Source organism: Pelophylax lessonae (assembly GCF_965119305.1).
Source record: "Pelophylax lessonae genome assembly, chromosome: 2".
NCBI classification, from domain to species: Eukaryota; Metazoa; Chordata; class Amphibia; order Anura; family Ranidae; genus Pelophylax; species Pelophylax lessonae.
The window spans coordinates 434486370-434506012 of NC_138769.1; the positions used below are offsets into that span (position 1 = coordinate 434486370).

The 19643-nt window shown below is 41.1% G+C and overlaps 1 protein-coding gene across 1 annotated transcript in view; it reads left to right on the plus strand.

Annotated features, from left to right (window-relative positions):
- Nucleotides 1–19643, plus strand: part of DMD (dystrophin) — a 3625631-nt gene that overhangs the window by 1320972 nt on the left and 2285016 nt on the right. The window contains exon 17 of the mRNA XM_082246191.1: nucleotides 8570–8745. Within this exon, the coding sequence (XP_082102317.1) occupies nucleotides 8570–8745 (176 nt within the window). The remainder of the gene's footprint in view (nucleotides 1–8569; nucleotides 8746–19643) is intronic.

Below are 19643 nucleotides of genomic sequence, written 5' to 3' on the forward strand. Positions count from 1 at the left end.
CCTAACTCCTCCTACTCCGCTTCCTCATCCTCTACCGCCTCCTCATCCGGACAGCGTAACACCTTCACCACCAACTTCAGCACGGCCAGGGGTAAACGACAGCAGGCAGTTTTACAACTTGCCTGTTTGGGGGACAAACCACACACCGCGCAGGAGTTGTGGAGGAGCATGGAACAGCAGACAAATGTGTGGTTGCTGCCAGCGAGCCTCAAGCCCGGCCTGGTGGTGTGCGATAACGGGCGAAATCTCATAGCAGCTCTGGGCCTAGCCGGTTTGACGCACATCCCTTGCCTGGCGCATGTGCTGAATTTGGTGGTGCAGAGGTTCCTTAAAAACTACCCCGATATGTCAGAGCTGCTGCAGAAAGTGCGGGCCGTTTGTGCGCACTTTCGGCGTTCTCACCCTGCTGCTGCTCGCCTGGCAGCGCTGCAGCGTAACTTCGGCCTTCCCGCTCACCGCCTCATATGTGACGTGCCCACAAGGTGGAACTCCACCTTGCACATGCTGGAAAGACTGTGCGAGCAGCAGCAGGCCATAGTGGAGTTTCAGCTGCAGCACGCACGCGTGAGTCGCTCTGCGGAACAGCACCACTTCACCACCAATAACTGGGCCTCCATGCGAGACCTGTGTGCCTTGTTGCGCTGTTTTGAGTACTCCACCAACATGGCCAGTGGCAATGACGCCGTTCTCAGCTTAACTATCCCACTTCTATGCCTCCTTGAAAAAACAATTCGGGCGATGATGGAAGAGGATGTGGCACAGGATGAGGAGGAGGAGGAGGATGAAGAGGTAACATTTCCAAGGCTTTCAGGGCAGTCATTCGCAAGGGGCTCCGAGGGTGGGTTCCTGCACACGCAAACGCCAGGGACGCAATTGTCCAGCAGGGGCACAGTTCTGGAGGATGAGGAGGATGAGGAGGAGGAGGAGCTGGAGGAGGAGATGGAACCATGTTCACAGCAGGGTGGCACCCAGGCCAGCTCATGGCCATCACTGGTGCGTGGCTGGGGGGATACAGAGGACACGGACCATACACCTCCCACAGAGGACAGCCTTTCGTCGCCTCTGGGCAGCCTGGCACACATGAGCGATTACATGCTGCAGTGTCTCCACAACGACCGCCGAGTTGCCCACATTCTAACTTGTGCTGATTACTGGGTGGCCACGCTGCTGGATCCCCGTTACAAGGACAACGTACCGTCCTTAATTCACTCACTGGAGCGCGATCGCAAGATGCGCGAGTACAAGCGCACGCTGGTAGACGCCATGCTGCTGGCATTCCCATCTGACAGCGGGGCCACAGTGGAAGCACAAGGCAGAGGAGGAGGAGGAGGAGGTCGCCAACGCAACCAGGGCACCGCCAGCACCTCAGAAGGCAGGGTTAGCATGGCCGAAATGTGGAAAAGCTTTGTCAGCACGCCACAACAAACAGCAGCACCAGCAGCTCAGATGGAACGTCTTAGCAGGAGGCAGCATTTTACCAACATGGTGGAGCAGTATGTGTGCACACGCCTACATGTAGTGAATGACGGGTCTGCCCCCTTCAACTTCTGGGTCTCCAAATTGGGCACATGGCCTGAGCTTGCCCTTTACGCCTTGGAGGTGCTGGCGTGCCCTGCAGCCAGTGTATTATCTGAACGGGTATTTAGCACGGCTGGGGGCGTTATAACAGACAAGCGCAGCCGCCTGTCCAGAGACAATGTGGACAAGCTCACGTTCATTAAAATGAACCAGGCATGGATCCCACGGGACTTTTCCGTACCTTATGCAGAATAGCAATGGATACCGACCTTACCCACCCATTGTTCCATTTTTGCTCTTTCTCACTCTTTTGGGGTGTACCCTCATTTAAAATTTGTGAAAAGAAGCAGTGTTGGCTACCTCGTCCTCCTCCTCAGGGCCAGATTAATGTAGGGTCTATTGGAGCTGCAGCTCCAGGCCCCTACCTTTTATATAGGCCCCGGGTTGGCCATATTCACTGTTACCGCTCTTCTGTCACTTGTAAACACAGAAGTCTGGCTTCTATGCTCGCTTCCCCAGGCAGCACCCTCAGAACCTCCCCACACAGCGTGAAGGCCGGACAAGGAGGGACAGTTGGCGATGCATGGATGTGTTTATGGGCTTCAGAGACAGCATCCCATGTTGAATTAGGCATGCATGGCTGCACCCTTCCTCCTCTGGGTGCATGGCAAGGCACGGCCCTAAGGCCCTTCAAAATCCTCAGCACCAAGCCCATGATGCTGTTAATCCGGCCCTGGTCCTCCTCCACCGCCGCTTCCACCTACACCGCCCATAGGTGTGCGCAGCCTATTGCATTAAGGTGTGCACCCCAAAGTTGAAATACACATGCATGTGTTTGCCAGCAGGGAGAGTAATGTATCGGGGCCATGTACCTGTAGGCAAGGAGAAATAGAGCAGAGCAGGTCCCAGGGAGATCTTTCCCATCTCCTCACTGGCAATGCTATGTGCCCTAGGTGATTAGGGTGTGCCCAGGCACACCCAGCACACCCTGTGCGCACGCCTATGTCACCGCCACATCCACCACCACCTCAACCTCCCTCCTACTCCATATGGGCCTCGTCCTTCAGAGATGAAGAAGAACATTGTTTTATTTTTCTGTTTTTTTTTGTTGTTTTAAGTTATTTCCCTATCCACATTTGTTTGCAGAGCACTTGCCATGCTCTTAATTACGTTTTGCTGCCATTTGCAGCACTCTAGCCCTTTCCTTTGGTGTTTTAGAGCCATTTTAGTGCCTTAAAGTTCGGGTCCCCATTGACTTCAATGGGGTTCGGTGTCCGGGAAAAGTTCGGTAAAAGTCCGGGACACGGACCCGGACTTTTTTTTAAAGTTCGGCCGAACCCGTCGAACACGGACATCTAGGTGTCCGCTCAACCCTAATCATTTTTAAATATATTTAAAAACATATTTTTACTTTCATTTTATTTTAAATTTTTATTTTTCATTTTATTTTCATTGTTGTTTTTATTTTTGCACATTTATTATGTTACTTATGACTCTAATAATGTGAATGTGGAGATGTGTGATGCCCCTCTGAAACAGTGTACATACAAAGTGCGAAAAAGATAGAAAGGTAGAGTCATAGAAATAACTAACAGTGACACAAAGGAAAATCCATACAATGTAGTCACGCAGTGTGGGGAGAAAGTGACTGCAGATGGGAGGGAAATAATTGAGCAAACAGGAAGGAATAAGTATGGGTGTAATAGGTAAATGAGGAAGTAATGATGGGTGTAGTAGCACCTAACCATATAAATATAGTATCCGATACCAGAATCCCCCATCTTCTGAGGACGCTTCCTGGGTGGAGCGAAATGCATTAAGCAGGTGGAAACTTCTGGTTATGTCACGTCTTCTCTTTGGAACACAAACCACAACTTTTGAAATCTAGAATGGCGTCATTACATGCTCACATGCAAGAGGAGAGTTTTGTAAGTGCGCAAATGGCTTTTATATGTTTTTTTTAACAATAAAAACGGAATTACACTATGGATTTCTCCTAATTCCATCTCCATACACTCATATGAGGTTCTTTGATCTACCTGCCAGAGTCACAAAAGAATGGAAAAAAAAACATTTTTTACCACTGGAGGATTATTTTGGAAAAACAGGCGTTTAACCCATCACCAGTCGGTGAGTAGGGGCACATAAGGAGGGGAGCACAATGGCTTTTGTTGGAACATACTGTCACTGGAAGAATAAGATAACCAGCACTTTAAAGGACGTATTGTTCATGCACTGATTGCGCTTTCATTTTTTAAAAAGGGTAAATATGATGTTTCTGCACAAATAATGATTAGAGATATATATTAACCACTTCTGGACTGGAAGGATTTGCCCCCTTTATGACCAGGTCATTTTTTGCGATTCGGCACTGCGTTACTTTAACAGACAATTGTGCAGTGGTGCGACACTGTACCGAAATAAAATTGATGTCCTTTTTTCCCCACAAATAGAGCTTTCTTTTGGTGGTATTTTATTTCTTTTTTTTACTAGTAATGGTGGCGATCTGGGATCTTTAGCAGGACATTGCGGTGGACAGATTGGACCCCTAACTAACATTTTTTACACTTTTGGGGGGACCAGTGACATGCTTAAAATATGCACTGTTACTGTAATAATGACATTGGCAGGGAAGGGGTTAACCGAGGGGTGATCAAAGGGTTAAGAGTGAGCCTAGGGGAGTGTTTACTAACTGTGGGGGTATTGGGCTTGTGAAATGATCATAGAGACCTGTGATCCTATATAGCGCTCTGTGATCTTTTCAGAGAGAAGAACGGCCAGCTGTGTTTACAACGCTCACCCCCCAGCACCCTGCGTGTGACCAACGTAGAACTATGTCGGCTCGCGCAGGAGATGCAGCTTGCTGCAGTAAAACGTTGGGAACGTGTTAAGGACTTTATGGTTAGACAGCGCTGGGTACACTCATAAAAATACCTGAGAGGAAAATACACCTTACATCCCAGCAGCAGTCTTGTAAACGCATTCCACACACTACATAACGCGGGGATAACAATATTTTATTGTACTGTCTATGCATTAAAGCCTTTTTACAATTTATGTTCTAAGTTTTAACCTTTTTGCTTCCAGGTTAATATGCCATAAGGACCTACAGCAATGCTTCCAGCTGGCCAGGTCCGTACGCTGTATGGGCTTGTAGTCTTTCTTCTGCTATAAGCTCATGGTCAATTCAGTGACCATCAAAAATATTGCTCTTATTGACGCCCCTAATGGGAACATTATGCGTCCAGAAGCGATAAACGCTGCTTCAATTCACACTTCCATTTATAGAGAAAATAACTGGTATCATGCTACATTTGAAAACCCCTAACAAGAAACATTAGCCTGCGATAATATTGTTGTCAGTAGTAGCTAAGGTGAAAGAAGGGGAGAGAGGAAAGAAATGGGGGTCGTCCAATCCTTACAATCACGGTAGTATTATTCGCTTCTGCACCTAGTATTCAGGAGAGGAGATGTAAAGGAGGAGAGAAAGAGCTAAGTGGGAAATAGGGAATGGTAAGAGTTGAAACAGAGAAAAGGTGTACCAACTAGAAAGAAGAATAAGGAAGAAAGAGTAAAAAGTAGAGACCAGGGTGGTTCAAGCTTACGTGAAGAAAACAGGGAACAGCACTTACATAGAGATTGAAATATTCATATAGTTTGCCCAAGGTTCCCAGATTGCTTCAAATTTATTTGAAGTGCTTTCAAGTCAACTAACCATCTTCTCCTGTGCCAAGATATTTTCTTTTAGCTCTATTGAAAGACACATAGGGCTGTTTCCATGAGCTGGCTATGGTAAGCTTAATGCCTGTTAACATAAACCGGATTAGCCTTTGAATATTTTTAGGAGCAGGTTTCACCAGAAAGTTAAGCAGGGCTGTATAGGGCGACTTAGTAATAGGAATGAAAGGGATTAGCTCTTGGGACAAAAAGCTAACTACAGCGCTTGCTGAATAAAGGTTAATGATATCAAATATATACCCCAATGATTATATTAGTGACTGTATGAATAATAAATAGCACATATTTAAATAAATAATTCAATCATGGCAAACAAATAGTAAATAAATAATAAAATGTGATTGGTCATATATAGAAAGTCCAATAGGTATAAAGTGACTTTAGTGCTCAGAATAATCAAAAAGTCCTTAATGACTGTATGGTTCAACGTTTTCAAAGGTGCAAGTGCTCAAGCATGAGTGTCCATATAATTCTGTGACATCAATCCGTTTCGCCATGATTTGTGGGTAGATGAAATCACTTACCAGAACCAGTGGGTCCTATGTGCTTTACAGCACTAGGATCTTTCGTGTTTTAGTGCCCTCTGGGCTGGGGTGGGTTCCCCCTTTTTTCCTCTGGGCTGGTCTGGATTGGTACCTGGCTCCTCCTCACACCATGGTATTTGGCCAATTATAAAAGGAAAAAGAAGCTCCAGATAGTGCAGTATCAGCAAATAAGTTTATTACCCAATAATAATGGGTTAAATAGTAAAGGAATGCATAAGTAAAACAAGCAGTGGTGGTCAGTGTTCGGCTGGTATGGGCTGCGCATCCTCTCTGCAGAGTGGCGAGCGGTGCTTCTGGCTTGTGTTCCAACTGACTGATGTAATGCCGCTATGCGCTCTAAACTGATGCGTTTCGTCACTTCCTGTGACGTCCTCAGAGCTTTCATTTCCATTTAGCACCTATAGCTGCTGCTGCACTATTCACTTTACCCAAATATTAATACATAATTTATTTCTTTTATTTCTCTTATTTACATACAACTTATATCCTTGGCGCGGGGAATATACTCTGGTATATTTTTTTACATTTCTAGTAATAGGAATGCCCGTGATTTTGCCAAGCATGTTAGAGGTTTTGTTCCAAAAACGTCTTAATTTGGGGCAATTCCACCATACTGTATATGGAGCATGTCCCCATGGAGGTCACAACCTTTAAAGCAGACTGGAGTAGAAGAGGAGTAAATTTTAGCCAATCTAGAAGGTAATAGGTATCAACGCATTCAAAGTTTTATATTAGCTTCGGCTAATGACACGTTTAGCATGCCCTTAGTGGCTCCAGCTACAGCCATGAACCATTCCTCAGAAGACCAACGCAGGCTAAATCAGTTTCCCGTGCTAGCATATAGGGAGTTTTAGTTTGATGAGAGGAAAGCGCACTGTAAATTACTGAGATTCCTCCCCTCTGCTCCTTATCTTGGCCACACCAGCTCTCATATGGAGTGATAGTGGGGGGTTGAGTTGATGTGTTGCATCGTTTGTGTAGGAAATGGTGGATTTGTGTAAACCTAAACCTCTCTTTGTTAGGCATTTCCAGCTTGTTGATGCAGTATGTTTGCATGATGGGGCCGGAAGGAAGAAAGAAATGACCAATTCTATATAGTCCTTTATCTAACCACAATTTAAAGGCCTGTATATCTACACCCGGGGGGAAGAGGGGGTTTCTAAATATATGAGCTAGTGGCTTTATAGGGGATACTAGACCAGAGTGATTTCAGTAACACATTTTGTATTCTTCTGCAGGTCATATGCTGTCAGGAATTAATGGTTTGGGGGGGGGGGCGTCTTTTACAAATTCTGAAAGCTGTAAGTGAAAAATGATAACCTCTGATTTTTACAGTAAATTGTGTTTGTTTACAGTTTTGTGCACCTCCAGTTTTCACCATTTCACAAAAAAGGTGCAATTTAAAATGTACAGATATTTGTTATTTATTACTCAATGCAGATTAGCTTTTATATTTAGTAGGTATTTTGAAAGTTTTGCTGTGTTTCTGTCCGCGAATAAGGATTTTTATATATTTTTAGAGAAAATATTGTTTAGATAAATATTTGCACACAGGTGCCTAAAAAAATCAGTAGCACCGCTTTTTTTTTTTCTCTAGTGGGGGGGGGGGTCTTTTACAAACTCTGAAAACTGTAAGGGTAAAATAAAAAAACAATGTAAAAATTGCAAAAATGCCCTGGCCATCTGAGTTTAAAAGTGGAGCGCAGGGCCTGGCAGAGAAAGGGTTCATGGTTAGTCCACCAGATACTGATATTTTGTCTATAATTGACTATAATGCTGGCAGTTTTATATCTTTTGGGAATTCTATTTTTGAGACTTCTCCTCAAAATTGCCTAGCTCCTCCACCCAAGCCCTGCTACCACGCTGCTCTTCATGAAGCAAATTGAGTCTTAGCCCTCCTATGGCAATGTCCGTGATGTATTAATGATGAAAAACTGAACTAGACACAGCAAAGTAGAGGATTGAATTAGTTGGGCTCATATGTTTATTCCTTATGTAATACAGCAGTGCACTATAGGTGCAGTAACACATAGCACCTGATCAGCTTTCAATTTAAAGATCTCAGAATAGTTAAAGTGTAGGGGAAAAAGCAAATCCTTCAGTGGGGACGCCCGTTTCACTGTCAGCTGTCAAAATAGGAAGGGGAGGAGTTTGCTCATTTTGGAAAGATTTCCTCTTACTTTCTGTTGTATCTCCGTGACAGGAACTGAAACTAATTTTTCCCAATTTTTCCCAAAACCACATAGAAAAAATTGTACTTACAGTTAACCCTTTCCTTACTCTATCCAAAACTGGAAAAACAAGTTTTGACTATATTTACACTTTAAGCGGGGTTTTTTTTTTTTTTTTTGTTTTTTGTTTTTTACTATGGAAACCATTTTTTTTTATCATCATTGCACAGCCACTGCACTTTGCTCTGCTTTATTAAATAAACCTAGATGTGCCAATGCTTTGTGAAAAGTGTATACTCTCTGTAAACACACAGCCATACCTAATGTAAGTTATCCACTGAAAAATGAAACTGACATGATTTAAAGTGTAAAACAAAACCATTTTATCAGAAGTGTCTTTCTCCAGATCTAGAATTGACATTATTTGAGCCAGACGGAACTGCGTGTTTGTATGTTCCCTTTAGTATTATTGTGCTCTGGAGGCCAGACTTTGATCATACAAAGAGCAGTTTCTCATTATTTTCTATTGACACTCCAAACAGTCTTCTCTGAAGTCTCTGGGATATTGTGTGACCTCTGTCTCAATACTTTTCACAGATTTCACAGGCTGTCACCACCACTCAGACATCACTAACACAGACAACTGTAATGGAAACTGTAACTATGGTGACCACCAGGGAGCAAATTCTTGTTAAGCATGGTAAGGACGAACTCCCGCCGCCTCCCCCTCAGAAGAAAAGACAGATCCTTGTGGAATCAGAACTTAGGAAGAGGTGAGAAAATGGCTATTGCACACCTGAGGAAATAAATACACAAGGCTATTGCTGAAAAAAAATTCTGCTGTGTGAAAGAAAATTGTGAGAGACATACACCTGCAACCTAGTGTACTTTTGGCATAAAGATGGTAGTTGGTGTGTATGTGTACCTATAGGCAAAGATATGTGGCCATACTAATTGCAGCAATAAGTCATTATTCATTAATTTGACAATGGTTACAGGAAATATGGTTTCTATAGGCCCTTGCACTTTGCACATCATCATTTCTGTTTGCCCTAGCTTGCTAAATAAGCTCAACAGCTGTAAGAAATAAGTGTTAATACGCAATGCAGCCTTTAATTAAGCCCTTTAAAAGATGTTTATATCTGTATTATTTAAAAAAAAAAAATAAAGGCATATTGTTTATAAAAGGCTGCAAACAGTAATACAATATATGGGGGAAAGATCAGTGACTTGTGGTAGTGTTTTCACATAATGGGCCACCCATCATTCCCAGAACAGCTAGAAAAATTCAACTGTAGATGAATGTTACTTGCTGCCTCAGCTTAATGTTTAATGCTGGTTCCACCAATCACAGCGCAGATAAACAAGTGTATGAGCACTACATTGTAATTGCACTGTGCAGTTTCAGGGAAATGCTCACACATTTGGTGGTGGCTCTATGCCATGAGTGGCAGTAACTATTATTTTTTCTACATTAAGTGGACTATGGTGTTGGGTCAGCATCTTGAATGTTTTTTTTTTTTTTTGTGATCCTCCCATGCTGCTTTACATTGCTTCCTTCTTTTGCATAAGCTCACTACAGTTTGCTAACACAAGCTAGTGCAGGCTTAAAGTGTGTTTGAATTTACAAAAAAAAAAAAAAAAAACATTTGCCCCTGCAAAAATGCTGCAAGTACAGAAAAATACCCATTTTATCTAACAGAGATCCACTTTGCTCTTGTTTGAGCTGACAACACACACCCTGCTGAAAATCTAAGCAGTGCCATCAGTCTTGCCCAGTTCACCATTATGGACTACAGGATAACCCCTCCTCATTTCTATAACATAAGAGCATTTTCTCAAGTCAAAAAGGGAGAAGTCATCCAAAGCTTATGATTTCAGAGCAGCCAAGGCAAAGCTGTCAGCTCAAACAAGAAGTTAAGAGCTTTATGTCAGGGTCAATTTTATGTTCTGGGAAGTCTTTTAAAGAGATAAAAAGTTATGTTTAACAACACTTTTATGTGCTCCCTATCATTTGGAGCAGTCTACCAGAGGTCTTTTATTTCTCTAGAGGCCCAGAGGGGTGAGAAGAATAATGGATTCAGGGAAAGTGGCCACAGATTCCGAGATTCACAGATGAGCAGATCTTGAGAAAGAATAGTGAAAAATGCAGGCTAAAACCACAATCACTAAATGGATGTTCTGTGTTTGATCTGCTTTTGAGCTTTTATTATGCACAGGCTATAGGATAGTATCAGACTTATGAATACCTACAGTAGCTAAACAAACACATGTCTTATAAATAATCAAATAGGCTTTAGATGTTTAAAGTCTAAAGCTATTACGTGTCTTGGATTGTGCAATGTACTGGACATATAGTACTTGCTGCAAAAACTGAAAGTGGTATTTGTTAATCATTTCTGGTGCTCTAAATTTAAGCGAATAATTTATTTACATTAAGTAACTACTTGCTTGTTTGAACTGTGATTCATGTCGAACAGTGATGCTGAGCTGGAGGCCCATGGGCTGCTTGTTGCTTCATTCGGTGTAGACCTGTGCAATAAATGAAACATTATTTTTCAACAGTTATTTTCTCTTCTCTTCACAAATTTCCCTATCTATAAGTAGAGAAAGTAGAATACAAAAATATGCCAGAATTGAAACATCCTGATGCTAGCAAGACTAATACACATAGCTAATTAAATAAAATTGATCTGCTGGGGGCCTCTTGCTAACCATTGATGTAAAAGAGAATTAGAGTTGGCATACTGCAAGAATGTATTATTTTTTATACTAGATTTTAGACTAAAAAGTACACAACTTTAAAGGCATTGAGTGACACTTATAAAATCTAGAGGTTACTCATAAATTCCAGAATGGTGGGTTAACCACTACAGCTAAGTATTTTGAAAACATTGTCTTCACAATACCTATTTGCTTTCATTATCATGTCATGAAAAAAACAAAATCCTGCTCAGAGTATAATACATAACATTATATATAATTTTTTTGAAGAATACATTTTAATTAAATTATATTGCGTAACATTACAGCGGAAAATCAAGTTAAGTCATTACTTCAGATACAGTGTATAGTGGTGGTCTAGCCAGTAATGTAATAACAAAATAAGGGAAAGGTTGAGCTGACATGTGCAGAAAGCATCTGTGTCTCAGTCCCAAAAATATTGCATAGAAAAAAAAACATGAGGGCCCAAGGGACTTTAACGAGACATACAGAAATAAGTAAAATCACATTCATTTATTGTAAAAAAATATATAAAACATACATAATGTTACACACCACAAAGATGACCATCAACAAAAAAACATTAAGCATTTCCATTGTACATATATACTTATATGTCTGAGAATCAACAGTATCAATAGTCTGTGCTAGATGAACCTTGACGCGTTTCACGAAGACACAATTTCGCTTCATCAGGAGAGAAGCACAATATCTTAAAATGTAGCAATAGCCATTGAATACAGATACTCAAGATCCACTTGGCCAGACCCTACTGTTTAACCACTTCCCGACCACCCCTGCAGTTTTACGCAAAGCGGCGTAGAATTACGTCAGTCGCGCGCGGGAAGCTAGGGGGCAAGCGTGCGTCACCGTCGGCGCGCTCCCGCCCGTACTCAGCAGCGGGGAAGCCGATGCATGTGTCAAGCAGCTCTGATTGCCACCTGACACCTGCAATCGCTCCCCGCTGAGAGAGAAGGACAGTCGGCTGTTGTAAACACAGCCAACCGTTCTTCTCCCTGAAATGATCACAGAGCTCATGTGATCCTTCTATATAGGATCACATGTCTCTATTGTCATTTCACTAACCACACCCCCCTCCACAGTTAGAATCACTCCCCTAGGCTCGCATTTAACCCATTGATCACCCATAGGATTAACCTCTTCCCTTCCAGTGTCATTATTACTGTAACAATGCATATTTTTAGCTGTAGTAATATCACTGGTACCCCCAAAAGTGTCAAAAATGTCAGTTAGTGGTCCGATCTGTCTGCCGCAATGTCGCAGTCCCGCAAAAAATCGCAGATCGCTGCCATTACTAGTAATAAAAAAAAACAATAAAAATGACATAAATTTTTCCCGTAGTTAGTAGACGCAATAACTAACCACAAAACAAAATTTTTAATGTGAAAAATATTGGGTTTTTTTTCAAAATTGTTTATAGCACAAAAAATAAAAATCACACAGGTGATCAAATACCACCAAAACAAACTCTATTTGTGGGAAAAAAAAGGACATCAATTTTATTTGGGTACAGCGTCCCACGACCGTTCTATCGTCCGTTAAACTAACGCAGTGCCTAATCGCAAAATAGGGCCTGGTCATTAAGGGGGCAAATCCTTCCGGTCTTAAAGTGGTTAAACAAATCCACATGTCCAGACTAGCAAGAGAAAATGCGTTGAAGCGGAAAAAGCGCTGAATTCCTCTCAAACAAAAGAGAAAAATTTGTGCTGTTCAGTCTCCCTGGGAGTTGGGGGGGGGGGATAACGGGCCAGCAGGACACACAGGGCAGGCGACCCTCCAGATAGCAAGGCCAGGAGATGAAAAAGGGCCCTAAACCTTTACTGTCTGGCCGCATATTTGTGGTGTGTAACATTATGTATTTTTTATATTTTTTTTACAATAAACTAATGTGATTTTACTTATTTCTGTATGTCTTGTTAAAGTCCCTTGGGCCCTCATGTTTTGTTTCTAATAACAAAATAAAATAAAGGGAAGGGAATGGTTATAGGAATGGTACATTATAATATTTACCTACCTGACCTAAACAGCTAAAACCAAATATATACTGCATGCAAACTTTGGAATTTTTTGCATAGAGTCACTTACATATTGCATTGGGAAAGTGAGATGCAGTGCCAGATATTAAATGACCACAAATGTAAACCACATTGATCAGTCTGATCGATTTAAGACTTGTTTGGCCTTCAGAGTCAACCTATACTGAGAATAACTGATAGAGGTTTTTACTGTTTATATTCACATCATGACACTGTCCTTCTGACATTCATTGTTTCTCTTACTATACAATTACAGTGTACAGTCTTCTGCTAGGCATTTTTATGTAATGAAATGCTTACAACTGTACACATTAATATCTAATTAATACAGTATCTCACAAAAGTGAGTACACCCCCCACATTTTTGTAAATATTTTATTATATCTTTTCATGTGACAACATTGAAGAAATTACACTTTGCTACAATGTAAAGTAGTGAGTGTACAGCTTGTATAACAGTGTAAATTTGCTGTCCCCTCAAAATAAGCCAATGCACAGCCATCAATGTCTAAACCGCTGGCAACAAAAGTGAGTACACCCATAAGTGAAAATGTCAAAATTGGGCCAAAGTGTCAATATTTTGTGTGGCCACCATTATTTTCCAGCACTGCCTTAACCCTCTTGGGCATGGAGTTCACCAGAGCTTCACATGTTGCCACTGGAGTCCTCTTCCACTCCTCCCTGACAACATCACAGAGCTGGTGGATGTTGGAGACCTTGTGCTCCTCCACTTTCTGTTTGAGGATGCCCTACAGATGCTCAATAGGGTTTAGGTCTGGAGACATGCTGGGCCAGTCCATTACCTTTACCCTCAGCTTCTTTAGCAAGGCAGTGGTTGTCTTCAAGGTGTGTTTGGGGTCATTATCATGTTGCAATACTGCCCTGTGGCCCAGTCTCCGAAGGTAGGGGATCAATGCCTGCTTCAGTATGTCATAGTAAATGTTGGCATTCATTGTTCCCTCAATGAACTGTAGCTCCCCAGTGCCGGCAGCACTCATGCAGCCTCAGACTGTGACACTCCCACCCCCATGCTTGACTGTAGGCAAGGTACACTTGTCTCTGTACTCCTCAACTGCTTACCTCCACACACGCGTGACACCATATGAACTAAATACGTTTATCTTGCTCTCATCAGACCAAAGGATATGGTTCCAGTAATCCATATCCTTAGTCTGCTTGTCTTCAGCAAAGTGTTTTTGGGCTTTCTTGTGCATCATCTTTGGAAGAGGCTTCCTTCTGGGACTACAGCCATGCAGACCAATTTGATGCAGTGTGTGGCCTATGGTCTGAGCACTGACAGGCTGACCCCCCACCCCTTCAACCTCTGCAGCAATTCTGGCAGCACTTATACATCTATTTCCCAAAGACAACCTCTGGATATGACGCTGAGCACATGCACTGAACTGCTTTGGTTGACCATGGCGAGGTCTGTTCTAAATGGAACCTGTCCTGTTAAACCGCTGTATGGTCTTGGCCACCAGGCTGCAGCTCAGTTTGAGGGTCTTGGCAATCTTCTTATAGCCTAGGCCATCTTCATGTAGAAGAACAATTTGTTTTTTTCAGATCCTCAGAGAGTTCTTTGCCATGAGGGGCCATGTTGAACTTCCAGTGACCAGTAGGAGAGAATAAGGAGCGATAACACCAAATTTAACAAACCTGCTCTTTATTCACACCTGAGTCCTTGTAACACTAAACAGTCTCATGACACCAGGGAGGGGAAATGGCTAATTGGTCCCTATTTGGACATTTCCACTTAGGGGTGTACTCACTTTTGTTGCCAGCGGTTTAGACATTAATGGCTGTATGTTGAGTTATTTTGAGGGGACAGCACATTTGAACTATATATATATTAAACAAGCTTTACACTCACTACTTTACATTGTAGGAAAGTGTAATTTCTTCAGTGTTGTCACAAGAAAAGGTATAATAAAATATTTACAAAAATGTGAGGGGTGTACTCACTTTTGTGAAATACTGTAAATCAGAAACCATCATGCTTGGACTTGTGCATGAAGTTGAATATTCAGTGTGAATGATTGTGCAGGCCAGCTTTCAAACCATTTCCCCCTTTAAGTTTAATTTAAAGATGCCCCCCCGGAGCTCAGAGTACCAGCTGACAGGTCCCTGGGGATTGGGGTCTTAAAGCTGTTTAAGGTTCTCATTAACAGTATCATAACAGTTACAAAACAGTATCAAATGACAAGCTCCTTTATTTGTTAACATTTCTCAACTGAGTGCTCTATTACTTGCTACTGTTTTAAACCATCAAGAGATAACAGGATCAGTTCACAAAGCTATGCTTTGCAAATTGAGAGTAGCATGTGTTATCAAAACTAGGAAAGCAGATGAGAAGACATCATTAGACAAGTAAAACTAAGTGAGTTAAAAAAAAATGCATTTTTTTTTCATTTTGGATAGAGTGAGGGAGGGTCATAGCTCCTGTATGTTGTTTTCCTTTTTTGTTCTTTCCTTCAACAGGAAGTGAGAGGAAATCCCTTTAATGTGAGGTAATCTTTGTCTGTTACATGGTTTACAGGAATTAGTGTCACTATTGAAAGATTTCCCCTCTATTATTGTTCTGGGGACAGTCCAAAAGTTTTGACGATAATGGTAAATTGGAGGGTGAATGTCCCTTATGAGAGTATGGACAGAAAAAAATTTGACAGGTGTTCATCAACCCCACTATATCCAAAGTTTTTCCCTTAGTTATATTGTAACCCAATCACTTTGCAATGTGTAAAGACAGATTTTGATTGTTTAAAAACAGGATGGGAGGAGTTGTGGAACCACCCTGTTCTAGGTCCATAAACTGGAAAAACTTTCCCTTCTTCTACATACTACTTTAGCAATTTGACAATAATTCTTATCTTTAGCCAGGTATTTTGAAGGATTAACACCTTTGCAAAAAAAAAAACCCTAATCTCCCGTTACGGTATTCCTTCCCTTGTTACACCCCCCCCCCCCCACACACACACACACACTAATGCTTCTATGTTATCTTTATTGTAACAACACCCATTTTGTAAGGGTATCTTGCCTTTATGGTATTCTACGGTTATGCTCTTTTCTGATGCAGACATTCTGATCTGTGTTGTATTTGTTCATGTTTTGAAAAACTCCCAATAAAATTTGTTTTAAAAAAAACACCTTCCCAATACAAAAGGATAGGATTAGGTAACTATAAAAGGATGGTTCCACAACTTTTGCATGTCCCATCCTGTTCTTTGACAATTAATATCTGCCTTGACACATTACATGATGATCAACATAAAAGCACAAGTCCAGCTTAATATGATTAACTACCGTTAGCTATACCATGACCTAAATATTTGCCATTTGCACCTCATATCCTAAACTATGAATTGAAAAATCCTAAAAATTCAAAAAAAGAAGAAAGAAAAAAAAGGAAGAAATTTATAAATCTATACATAAATTGGTATTTCGCTTGTTTATTCGCTAAGGCTTGTGTGTATATATTAGTGCTCCATACAATATATGTGGCACTATGTAAAACTGACATCTATGTGAAATGGGGCAATTCATTTGTGAGTAAGCCACACTGAAATTAAAGGTCAAGTCAATAACTACTTGACAATGTGAATTCAGAGGAACTGCTGTTCATTATTATTATTATTATCACATAAATAGTCTAAGTCGTTGGAATTTTTTGGAGTAAATATATAAGATCCTTTGAATAAGGACATTCAGCTATGTGCATTATGCAAATGAAGAATTTCAATGACCTGCTTGATCTTCTGTGCATTATATGCACGGCACTGAACAGAGGAATTATTATTTTCAATGCTGTTTTCTTCTCTTCTCTCTTTTTATTTTTTTATGAAATGCCATAACTGTATAGCAAAAATAGTCTATACTCATGGGAATTAATTATGTTGGCATTGTACCAGCATGTACACTGACACATAAGTGTGTATTTATGAAATGGTGATTGCACATTCACCAAACATTTACTGCGGATGTATCTTCCTGGTGCATGTGTTTTAGTTTACAGTGATTGATTAACTTGTTGTAAATGTTTGGTGAATATGCTTTATAAATATACCACTTTTAGTTCTTAAAAGCTATGGTAAAATACGCAAATCTTAATATATATATATATATATATATATACAGTACTGTGCAAATGCGTCCAAAAATCATATATTATAATTGTTTATTTTTATCAATTTACAAAATGCAAAGTGAGCAAAGAGAAGAAACATCAAAATCAAATCAATATTTGGTGTGACTACCCTTTGCCTTCAAACCAGCATCAGTTCTTCTAGGTACACTTGCACACAGTTTAAGGAACTTGGCAGATACAGTGAATCCGGAAAGTAATCACAGCGCTGCACTTTTTGTTATGTTATTTAATGAGTTAAATTCATTATTTTTCTCAAAATTCTACAAACAATACCCCATAATGACAATGTGTAAGGAGTTTGTTTGAAATCTTTGCAAATTTATTAAAAATAAAAAATGGAAAAATCACATGTACATAAGTATTCACAGCCTTTGCTCAATACTTTGTTGAAGCACCTTTGACACCATGTACAGCCTCAAGTCTTTTTGAGTATGATGCTACAAGCTTGGCACACCTATCTTTGGGCAGTTTTTACCATTTTTCTTTACAGGACCTCTCAAGCTGGATGGGGAGCGTTGGTGAATAGCCATTTTCAGATATCTCCAGAGATATTCAATCGGGTTCAAGTGTGGGCTCTGGCTGGGACACTCAAGGACATTCATAGAGTTGTCCTGTAGCCACTTCTTTGCTATCTTGGCTGTGCGCTCAGGGTCGTGGTCCTGTTAGAAGAAGAACCTTCGCCCCAGCCTAAGGTCCAGAGGGCTCTGGAGCATGTATTCATCAAGAATGTCTCTGTACATTGCTGCATTCATCTTTCCCTCAATCCTGACTAGTCTCCCAGTTCCTGCCACTTAAAAACATCCCCACAGCAGGATGTTGCCACTGCCATGCTTCACTATAGGGATGGTATTGGCCAGGTGATGTTTCCTCCAAACATGACTCTTGCTATTCAGGCCAAAAGGTTCAATCTTTGTTTCATCAGACCAAAGAATTTTGTTTCTCATGGTCTAAGAGACTTTCAGGTGCCGTTTGGCAAACTCCAGGCAGGCTGTCATGTGCCTTTTACTGAGGAATGGCTTCTCTTTGGACGCTCTACCATACAGGCCTGATTGGTGGAGTGCTGCAGAAATGGTTGTTCTTCTGGAAGGTTCTCCTCTCTTCGTAGAGAAACACTGGAGCTCTGTCAGAGTGATAATTGGATACTTGGTCCCCTCCCTGACTAAGGCCCTTCTCCCCAGATCACTCAGTTTAGCAGGGCAGCCCGCTCTAGCAAGAGTGCTGGTGGTTCCAAATTTCTCCCATTTACTGGTTATGGAGGCCACTGTGCTCATTAGGGCCGTCAAATGCTGCAGAAATGTTTCTGTACCGTTCCCCAGATCTGTGCCTTCATACAAACCTGTCTTGGAGGTTTACAGACAATTCCTTGGACTTCATGGCTTGGTTTTAGCTCTGAAAAGCCCTGTTAACTGTGGGACCTTATATAGACAGGTGTGTGCCCTTCCAAATCATGTTCAATCAGCTGAGATTACCACAGTAGAAACATCTCAAAGATGATCACTGGAATCAGGATGCACCTGAGCTCAATTTTGAGTGTCATGGCAAATCACATTACTCCCTGATAGTATGGTATGATAGATAAGTATTGCGGCCAACAAGCTATACCTATGTTGTGGAAACAAGGCTAGGCGACTCAACTTTGCACAAAAACATAGGAACTGGGGTGCAGAAAAATGGCAGTAGATGTTCTGGGCTGATGAGTCAAAATGTAAAATATATGGCTTTAGTAATAGGAGGCAATTTGTTTGCCCAAGGGCTAGAGAGAGGTAAAATAGTAAGTGTCTGCAGGTAACACTGAAGCATGGTGGAGGTTCCTTGCAATTTGGGGCTGCATTTCTGCAAATGGAGTTTGAGATCTGGTCAGGATCAATGGGGTTCTCAATGCTGAGAAATGCAGGCACACACTTATCCATCATGCTATACCATCAAGGAGACATGTGATTGGCCCCAAATGAATTCTACAGCAGTAAAATGACTCCAAACATACAGCCAATGTCATTAAGAACTATCTTTAGTGTAAAGAAGAGTCCTGGAAGTGATGGGTGGCCCCCACGGAGCCCTGGTCTCAACATCATCGAGTCTTTCTGGGATTACCTGAAGGAACAGAAGGATTTGAGGCAGCCTACATCCACAGCCTACATCCACAGAAAATCTGTGGCTAGTTTTGAATAACCTTCTTGCCCAGTTCCTTAAAAAATTGCATGCAAGGGTACGTAGAAGAATTGATGCTGTTTTGAAGGCAAAGAGTGATCACACCAAATATTTATTAGATTTGGATTTCACTTCTGTTCATTTACTTTCAATTTTGTTAATTGATAAAAAAAAACTATTAACACTGCTATTTCTGAAAGCATTTTTAGTTGACAGAATTTTTTTGCACCTAATATATATCAAATATATTATTAGTAAATTAGAATTAGTGTAGAAGTATGAAAAGTGAAAATTAAAAATGGTAATTTTTGATTTTTAGAAGTTTACCCCTTTTTCCATTAAACAAAAACGTGCTTTAGTTTTGCCCCTTGCAGTTATATTTTCGCTTTTAACATACTTCCCGGGGGATGTCATGTTTCAATAGTAAGACATGTTTGATTATGGTTTGTGTTGATCACAGGTTTATAATTAAAGTTTATCATAAACAAAAATGTTCTTTTTAAGACATGAATATAGTGCTTAGGGGTATAGGCCCCTGAATATTTTTATACACTCCTTATATGCTGTTTAGAAATGCTGGCAGCAAAGAGGCTATAAT